General features: G+C 39.2%; 1 protein-coding gene across 13 annotated transcripts in view; it reads left to right on the top strand.

The window, feature by feature from the left end:
• NSD3 (nuclear receptor binding SET domain protein 3) overlaps positions 1 to 10,053 on the top strand; it is a 115,307-nt gene that overhangs the window by 94,632 nt on the left and 10,622 nt on the right. For all 13 annotated transcript variants that reach the window (XM_037741286.1, XM_037741279.1, XM_037741270.1 and 10 more), the window contains 3 exons: positions 3,913 to 4,115; positions 5,076 to 5,188; positions 5,764 to 6,033. In XM_037741286.1, the coding sequence (XP_037597214.1) occupies positions 3,913 to 4,115; positions 5,076 to 5,188; positions 5,764 to 6,033 (586 nt within the window). The remainder of the gene's footprint in view (positions 1 to 3,912; positions 4,116 to 5,075; positions 5,189 to 5,763; positions 6,034 to 10,053) is intronic.

The raw sequence follows: 10,053 nt of genomic DNA, 5'->3' as shown, positions 1-10,053 counted from the left end.
TTTTTTTTTTTTTTTTTTTTTTGAGACAGAGTCTAGCTCTGTCAACAGGCTGGAATGCAGTGGCATCATCTTGGCTCACTGCAACCTCTGCCTCCCAGGTTCAAACGATTCTCTTGCCTCAGCCTCCTGAGTAGCTGGGAGTAGGCATGAGCCACCACACCCAGCTAATTTTTGCATTTTTAGTAGAGATGGGGTTTCACCATGTTGTCCAGGATGGTCTTCATCTCTTGACCTTGTGATCTGCCCACCTTGGCCTGCCAAAGTGCTAGGATTACAGGTGTGAGCCACCATACCCAGCCTGTTCTCTCTCTTTTAAATATGCTACATGTTTACCTATTTAAATTTTAGAACTTCATTTTTAGTTGGGATCTGGGGTATTAAGATCAAAAGATCAAACCTCCCCCTATTTTTCTTGCTTTTGTGGTTTTTTTGTTTTTGTTTTTGTTTTGAGACAGAATCTCGCTCTATCCCAGTCTGGAGTGCAGTGGCGTGATCTCAGCTTACTGCAACCTCTGCCTCCCGGGTTCAAGCAATTCTCCTGCTTAAGCCTTCCAAGTAGCCGAGATTACAGATGTGAACCATCACGCCTGGCCAATTTTTGTATTTTTCGTAGAGACAGGGTTTTACCATGTTGACCAGGCTGGTCTTGAACTCCTGACCTCTTGATCTGCCAGCCTTAGCCTCCCAAAGGGCTGGGATTACAGGTGTAAACCACCAAGCCCGGCCTCCACTTATTTTTCAATATACAACAAAAACCCTCTAAGTTCTTTTTTAAAATTGACAATTTGAATACATACATAATTTTATACTTTCTGGCAAAAGATATCATAAAATGTTAAAAGATTACTGTCAAACTGGAGGAAGATACTTGCTTTTCTACATTCAATAAGAAAACCCAAAAACCTCATTAGAAGAAGGGGCACAGAGAGAAAGAGCCTGTTTGTAAAAGATAGTAAATAGGAAATAAAGATGGGAAAATGCTCAACCTCACTAACAATAAATGCACATTAATACAGAGAAGTTTTTTTCCCCAATTAACAGATTGGCAAAGATTTAGAAGATTAATAATTTTGTGGCCAGTAAGGGCATGGAGATTTAAACGACCTCTTCCCCCTAGGGCAGTTAGACATCACATATCAAAACTGTAACTGTGTATATCCTTTGACCCAGCACTTCCACTGAAATAAATTTATTTAAAGAAAAAAATGAATAATCAAGCAAAAATGTGTTTATAAGGGTATTTATTGCAATGTTATTTCAATCACAAATATTTAAATAATCCAAATAGTAGAGGATTTGTCAGATAATCATGGTGTATCCATGTTGTAGAATACTGTGAAGCCAATACAAGGATAATGCAGGTCTATACAGTAACATGAAAAGCCATCCATAATACATAATGTGTTAATACATTTTTTTAAATTATAGATGTACATACATCATTGTTGTTTTCGGGGTGTGTGTGTGTGTGTGTGTGTGTGTGTGTGTGTGTTTTGAGATGAGTCTTGCTGTGTCACCCAGGCTGCAGTGCAGCGGCATGATCTCAGCTCACTGCAACCTCCACCTCTCAGATTCAAGAGATTCTCCTGTCTCAGCCTCCCAAGTAGCTGGGATTACAGGCACATGCCATGATGCCCGGCTAACCTTTGAATTTTTAGTAGAGATGATGTTTCACCATGTTGCCAGGCTGGTCTTGAACTCCTGACTTCAGGCGATCCGCCCGACACAGCCTCCTAAAGCGCTGGGATTACAGGCCTGATATATGTGTTTTTAATACCTGGAAAGAAATACATCGAATGTTAATAGTGTCAAGGATGAGATTACAAGGAGAAGCATTTTCACTTTTCTCTTACACATTTCTGGATTGTTTTAATTTTTAAAAGAACCTTATGCTGCTTTCGTAATTGAAAAACATTTATCTTTCTGGTGTGGAAAAGGGTGCACAGTTTGAAAATTAATACATTTAAGACTTTCCTAGGTAAGAAATATCTAAAACAATGTAAGAAGCCTTCAGATCTTCAAATAAACTTCAGAGTAATTTTTTAAAAGTTATGAATATGAAAATATATTTGACTTATTTTAATACTTAATTTTTAATTACATTTTTTTAAAAAAACCAAAACAGTGCTCCAATTAAGTTCACAGTCCAATGAGATTTTATATCTAGGTCAGAGTCTTCTTTATGTTTTAGAAAAACTTCCATCCATGAACGAATTCTTTTATTTTTATTTTTATTTTTGAGACTGAATTTCACTCTTGTTGCCCAGGCTGGAATGCAGTGGCACAATCTCAGCTCACCACAACTTCTGCCTCCCAGGTTCAATCGATTCTCCAGCCTCAGCCTCCCGAGTAGCTCGCATTATAGGCATGCGCTACCATGCCCAGCTAATTTTGTATTTTTGATACAGACAGGGTTTCTCCATGTTTGTCAGGCTGGTCTTGAACTCCCAACCTCAGGTGATCTGCCTGCCTCAGCCTCCCAAAGCGCTGAGATTACAGGCATCAGCCATTGCACCCAGCCCATGAACTAATTCTTAATGTATTTATTTCCAGTCAGGCCCAGTGGGCTGTATGAAGCTGTTTATTTTCAATAACTAGTTACTCTAATGTGTTGCTTCATAGGGGAAAATATGAGGACCTGGAACAAACCCTGGCAGAATGTTTGCCTCTTCCTAACTTACGTTAGTGAGGGCAGTAATTGTATATATATTTAATTCCCTAAAAATGGTTTGGAAATAAATAGAGCCTGCCCTGAGAATGAACCATATTGATCACAGAAAATGTGGTTTTTGTTTGGTTTACAATTTGAACATGGATTCTTACCCGTGTTTTTAATTCTTAGATGAACAGCAGGGTACCTTTCAGGTGACACTTATCAAGTTCTGTAATATTAATATGGGAGTGTAATCATGTCATCATGTATCTTCTCAATAATACAGTATGTGTTAAAAATTGTTTTATTAGGCATATCTAAAATAAGAGATTAAAAAAATTAAGTCCATGTATATTTACCACAAAAGCCCATGAGGTTGGCCTCATTTTCTGACCGTTAGCCTCATCATTCAGTTCCTGATTTATCTGCTTGCTAGAAACTATCAGATTTCCTCACAGGTAGTTTCATTTAGTGACTGCTCTAGTATTCAGTTATCATAGCCTAAAACAGTTATATTTTCATTCTGTCCGCTGTTCCATGTCTATTATGATCTAAGATGAACTAAATTCTGAAATACAAACTGATACAAAACCTAGTACCTTTGACTGAGAGGTGACTAGAGACTGAATGCTGATTTGAATGGGAGTGGTCATTCTTTACTACAGCGTCAGTTTATTCTCAAAATGATTCCACTGACGACTAGAAATCAACTGCTATACCTTGAAGGATAATCTTAGTATTAAGTTTGGGGGTGAAACATGACTTTTCTTTTCTTTTTTTTTTTTTTATGAAGGAAGGTTATCAAATGGCTATAACATTTTTTAAATTTAGCTTCACTATAATCCAGGAAATATAAATAAAAGTGAGTAGTTTGATGTTTTTTTTTTTTTTTTTTTTTAACCCCACCCATCGAAATATAACTTTTCTAGGATTGAAATTAGGTTTGGAATATCATTGGGTAGTAGGTTCAGTATTATTTTATTATTACATTTTAGAACATATTTTCATGATATATATTTTATAAATACAAAATAATTTTTACAGGAAAGTAGATCAGGTGTTTAAGGCCTAATTTCTTTAGTCTGTGTGCACTATTTCATTAATTAATTTGTTAATTTTTTTAATGATATGTGACATTTTATGTTCTTAGAATCTGAATGAAAATTGCAAAATACAAAACCTTTTTTCCCTTCTGCCACCCTTGTAAATAATGTGATTTCTTTTTTGCCTTCTTGATCTAAAATTGCTTTTGTTTTCAGATGGTGGCCAGCAGAGATCTGCAACCCCAGGTCTGTGCCACTGAACATCCAGGGCCTTAAACATGACTTGGGGGACTTCCCTGTGTTCTTCTTCGGTTCTCATGACTACTACTGGGTACACCAGGGCAGAGTGTTCCCTTATGTTGAAGGAGACAAAAGCTTTGCTGAGGGGCAGACTAGTATTAACAAGACCTTCAAAAAAGGTAAGCTGGATGATGTTTACAGTGACTCAAAACTACAACTTCAGCGTTGGTTTCTCAACATCTTCTCTGGTATTAGAGAATTTTCATTAGGCATTATGATCCTCTGTCTATAAGCTTCCAGTCACATTAGAACCAGGTTTGAAATACATTTCAATATTGTAGACTGTGCTGTGTATTTGAAAGGAATTTCTTCAGTGATCTTTATAAACACAGATTATTCTAGGAATAAATCTTTTTTTTTTTTTTTTTAAGTCAGGGTCTCAATCTGTTGTCCAGGCTGGAATGCAGTGGCACAATCACAGCTCACTGCACCCTTGAACTTCGGGGTAAACCAGTCCTCTTGCCTCAGCCTCCCAAGTAGCTGGGCTACAGGTCCCCGCCATCATGTCTGGCTAACTTTTGTATTTTTTATAGAGACAGGATTTCACCATGTTGACAAGGCTGGTCTCGAACTCCTGGGTTCAAGCGATCTGCCCGCCTCAGCCTTCCAAAGTGCTGGGATTATAGCTATGAGCTACCAAACTCAGCCTGAGAATAATCTTTTTAATCAAGTGAAGTTCCTTTGCCACAAAAGAGTACTAAAGACTTCAATGAAAAGCCTTACAACTGCTTTTGCAATTGTAAAATTTGCCAGCAAGTTTGGCTTTCTGGTAAGAGTAAAATGAATTTAAATCTAGTACAAGGCAAAAAGCTGCTCTTAGGGTCACTTGGAGACCTCTGATCATTGAAGTGGAGCCTCTTCCCTGAGGCAGCAGCATGCACAGAGCATAGTGTTCAGTGAGTTGTATCCTATTTCATTGTTACCCCATCCTGGTGGTAAACAGTAACTTCCAGAAAATAATTTTAAAAAGAAAATTTCAGGCCAGATGCAAAGCATTGGGAAGGCAGTGTAAAACTACTATCCCATCAATTTTCATTTGGTTTTTGGTATTTACATACTTTGCATTGTCTTATTGGCAGCACTGGAAGAAGCTGCAAAACGTTTCCAGGAATTGAAAGCACAAAGAGAAAGTAAAGAAGCCCTAGAGATTGAAAAAAACTCAAGAAAACCCCCTCCCTACAAACACATCAAAGTAAGTCTTTATCTCTGGCCTGGGACTGCCAAATAAAATAAGAAAGTCTTTACTATGCAAACATTGGTATTTAATAGATGAGATGAAATGCATTGCTCTCTTAGTGGTTAAAGACCCTTTGTGACTTGTGCAAACTTTTGCTAATTGTCAGTCTTCTGTAAAACAGAGCTCCTGTTGGAAGCATCAGATGGGAGCCATAGCTGTTATTGCTGTGAAATCCTGTTCTTGTTCTACCAGGTTACCCTGCCACCAAATGAGACTATAGGTTTTACTCCCTTTTTTTCAGAGAACCCACAGACAAACGTTTTTTCTCTGGTTTTCAGTTATGAAATTTCCATCTAATGAAAGTAGAAATAGCCAGGATAAATACTTGAAAATTCACATGAGACTTTGATATTTTTGTCAACTAAATGGCAAGAGATGGTTATTAATCTCAGCTTATTCATGGTGAAAGATAAAGAGCCTTTCTTGGAGTCGCACCATGAGGTAGTAGCTTGGATGTTTTAGATGTTCTTGTTTATGTTGCCGGATGACTTACCTGCTTCCTCCCTCTTGTTTGCGATTTTGTTTTCTAGGCTAACAAAGTAATAGGAAAGGTGCAAATCCAGGTTGCTGACCTGTCAGAGATTCCCCGCTGTAACTGCAAGCCAGCTGATGAAAACCCTTGTGGCTTGGAATCAGAGTGTCTGAACAGAATGTTGCAGTATGAATGCCACCCTCAGGTGTGCCCAGCTGGAGATCGTTGTCAGAACCAGTGCTTTACCAAGAGGCTGTACCCTGATGCAGAGATCATCAAAACAGAGCGGAGAGGCTGGGGCCTCAGGACCAAAAGGAGCATTAAGAAGGTAGCACGGATTACCTGCTGCAAAAAAAAAAAAAAAAAAAAAAGAAGGTAGCATGGGATGGGGTTGTGTGGCGCGGAAGAGACCAGAACCTGAGCCTTTTAGGAATGTTTCAATAGGGTGTAGTTCTAGGGATAAAATAAACAGAGATTTATGGTAAAATTTTAGAACTTCCCATGTTGAGAGTTTGGTACTTCTTGAGCAGAGAGGAGTGGTAGGAAGAAGACAGTGATAAAATGTGCTTAAACTCTTGAGTATTTGACCAGTGGCTCGTCATAAAAAGGAGAGAGAGGGCCAGGCGCCGTGGCTTACGCCTGTAATCCAAGCATCTTGGGAAGCCAAGGCAGGCGGATCACCTGAGGTCAGGAGTTCAAGACCAGCCTGGCCAACATGGTGAAACCCCATCTCTACTACAAATACAAAAAATTAGCTGGTTGTGGTGGCGGGCAGCTGTAATTCCAGCTATTCGGGAAGCTGAGGCAGGAGAATCGCTTGAAAGTGAAGGTTGCAGTAAGCTGAGATTGTGCCATTGCACTCCAGCCTGGGCAACAAGAGCAAAACTCTGTCTCCAAAAAAAAAAAAAAGGCGGGGGAGGAGAGAGGGAACACTGGTAATTTCTATGTGAAACAGTTTTTACTTGTCTTTTTATTGTTTTAAAGACAGGGCCCCAATTCTGTTAACCATGCTGGAGTACAGTGCTGTGTTCATAGCTCACTCAAGCCTTGAACTCCTGGGCTCAAGGTATCCTCCCACTTCAGCATCCCAAGTAGCTGGGGAGGGTCTCACTACGTTGCCCAGGCTAGTCACAAACTCTTGGACTCAAGTGATTCTTCTGCCTTGGCCTCCCAAAGTGCAGCAATTATAGGCATGAGCCACTGTGTCCAAACTAAAATTACTCTTGACATTTTTCTACCTTTTAAAAAAAATCAGCTTTGTAATTTAAAAATACCATCTAATGTAGTAAAGAAAAGTCATACAGTATAATACAAAAAAGATAGCGGAGTGAAATTCTTCCTTCATCCCTCCAGTTCTTGATTTCCTCATCAAAGATAACCATTGTTAATAGTTTGAAGGGTAATCTTGTAGAACTTTTTCTATATAGTTATAAACAAACATATATAAAAATACAGAGGTTTTTTTTTTAGTATTTTCTAACCATAAATATGATCAGACATTGTTTTCTTCCCATTCACACATTGTATCATAAATACATTTGTGGCAATACATATAGATTTTACTTCATTCTTTATAACAGTCTCGTTTCAATCATAGTAAAATGTACCACACTGTATTTATTTAACCTGTTTCCCAATAAGTAAATAAATAATTTAACCTATTTCCCAATAAATAAATAATTTAACCTATTTCTCAATAAATAAATATTTTTAAATTTCATAATGAATGTTCTTGGTCATCTACCTTTGTGCACCTATTTCTGTAGGTCAGATTGCTTGAAGTGAATTCAGTTATTCGGTACATGTTTATTAAGCTGCTTCCTATGTGGCAGGTACTATTCTCGGCACTTGGAAAACAATAGTGAACAAGGCACATGAAGCCCTTATCTTAGTGGATCTGCTTGAGGAGACAGATAATAAACATATATATAATGCTGAGTGCCGCTAACTGCTGTAAATAAAAATAAAGCTGGAAAAGGGGCTAGCTGGTGACAGGGATTGCCCTTTTCAATTGATTGGCTCAGGGAGGCCTGAGGAGGCGCCATTTGCCCTGGGTGTAGTAGAAAGCCACGCAGGTGTGTGCAGGAGAAGAGCAAGTCAGACTGGAGGCAGATAGCTGTAAAGGCTGCAGCATGCTCCAGGAACAGCAAGGAAGCTCTGTGCCTGGGGAGGAGTCACAGGAGAGGAGACTGTGGGGAGAAGGGCAGCCACTGTGGCTAGATAAGATGGGGCTTTACTGGCCATATCCGCCATGGGATGGGGAATGTCTCAAGGATTTTACTAGGGAGTGACTTGATCTGATTTGATCTATTAGTTTTCTATTGCCACATACAAATATTACCACAAAGTTAGCAAATTAAGACACAACACACATTTTATTATGTCTCAGTTAATATGGGTCAGGAATCCAGGCAATCCTTACCTGGGTCCTCTACTGAAGGTCTCACCAAGTAGCAATCGAGGTGCTGACTGTGGCTGGGTTCTCCTCTGTGGCTGGACTAGGGAAGGATCTGCTTCCCTGCTTGCACGGTTGTTGGCAGAACTCCATTCTCTAGCTATAGGGCTGGGAGACTCCGGTTGTTTTTGTTTTGTAGTGTGTTTGTTTGTTTTGTTTTGTTTTGTTGTTGGCCAGGAGCTACTCTCAGCCTCCAGAGGCTGCCCACAGTTCCTTGCCACATGGGATTCCCAGCATGGCCACTTGCATCTTTACAGCCAACAGGGGTGAGACACTACAGGAAGATACACATTAAAGTCTTAGGTCATAAAGTCACAGAATCACCCCCTCACCCATGCCATATTCTGTTGGTTAGAAGCTAATCACAGGTTCTGCTCACACTCAGCAAGTGAGGGGGCAACACAATGGTATGAATACCAGCAGGCAGGTGTCGCAGGGGCCAGCTGAGAGTCTGTGTGCCACACTTGCGTTTTGAAAGGATAACTGTGGCTGTGCTGTGGAGAACTTATGATACGGAGGAAAGAGTGATGAAAGGGGGGCCATTAGAGTCGCTCAGGAGAAAGATGATGGTGATGTGGTACCACTGGGGTTGTAGTTGAGCCAGGAGGGAAATGGTTGGATTTCTGACATTTTGAAGGTAGAGCCAACAGGATTTGCTGATGTATTGATATGCGGATTGGGCTGCTTGGTCAAAGGCCAACTACATCTAAAACATCATTGTATAATGCAAAATGTTTTATATAAATTCAGTGTCATGTTATCATATATAGAATTTTTTGCCTATGATTGCACAGGAGTTCATGGGGCCGTCCTGAAATCCATCCACTTTAATATTGTGTTAACCCCTTTTAATAGTAGTTGCACTTATTCTAAAATGTGTTGTAAGATAACATTAAATTAATAATATAATCAAGAGAATAAAATACAATCTTGATTTTCCTGCTCTTTAGCACCTGAGGGATTGCTGATGTAAGACAATTGGTCTTTTACAAAATAGCTAGAAATATACAATAATTGAAAAGTGTAATCATAAAGACATAGCAACACAAAAAAGCTATTTGGTGCATTTATAGGAAAGAAGCCCAATATGAAATAGAATGTGTGTGTCAGTCCCCTTCTTTCTACATATAACAGAGTCCCGAAAATGTATGCCAGTCAAACTGGGGACTTCTTGTTAGAAAGTTGTTTCTTTCTCAGAAAAAAATTTAAGGTATTTAATATTCAGTTGCAGCCTTTTTGCTGCAGTCCTAAAGGACAGATCTGTAGCATTTTTTAAGTTATTGAATTTGTTACAATTTTTTGTTCACAATTGAATTCACAATGGTTTTTAAGTCTAGTAAGAAACTCTTTGAGGCTAAAGATCTGTCACTTTTAGGACATCTGAAACATTTCCATCTTTACTTACAGTGATAACAAGTTTGAGACTTGCTCTCCTCATATTTGATAACAGCACTTAATTTTTCTGTATTTACTCATTTTCATAGACTAGTAAGTATAAACCATAATAAATCACGATTAAGCTTTTAAAGTCACAAAACTATTTCTTCAAATGAAATCTTACTTTGAACCCCAGTGTGTGAAAAAAGAAGCAGTAGAGCTGATTTGGTTGAAATTCTCTATAGTTTGCACTAAAGAAAATTTGCCCTAAGCCAGGCGGAGTGGCTCACTAATTCCAGCACTTTGGGAGGCCGAGGCGGGTGGATCACTTGAGGTCAGGAGATCGAGACTAGCTTGACCAACATGGTGAAACACCATCTCTACTAAAAATATAAAATTTGAGGCCGAGTGCGGTGGCTCACGCCTGTAATCCCAGCACTTTGGGAGGCCGAGGCGGGTGGATCACGAGGTCAAGAGATCGAGACCATCCTGGTCAACATGGTGAAACCCCGTTTC

This window comes from Cebus imitator, unplaced genomic scaffold, assembly GCF_001604975.1.
Source record: "Cebus imitator isolate Cc_AM_T3 unplaced genomic scaffold, Cebus_imitator-1.0 Scaffold5, whole genome shotgun sequence".
In the NCBI taxonomy this organism is placed as follows: Eukaryota; Metazoa; Chordata; class Mammalia; order Primates; family Cebidae; genus Cebus; species Cebus imitator.
This window is presented reverse-complemented; position numbering and strand designations above follow the sequence as displayed.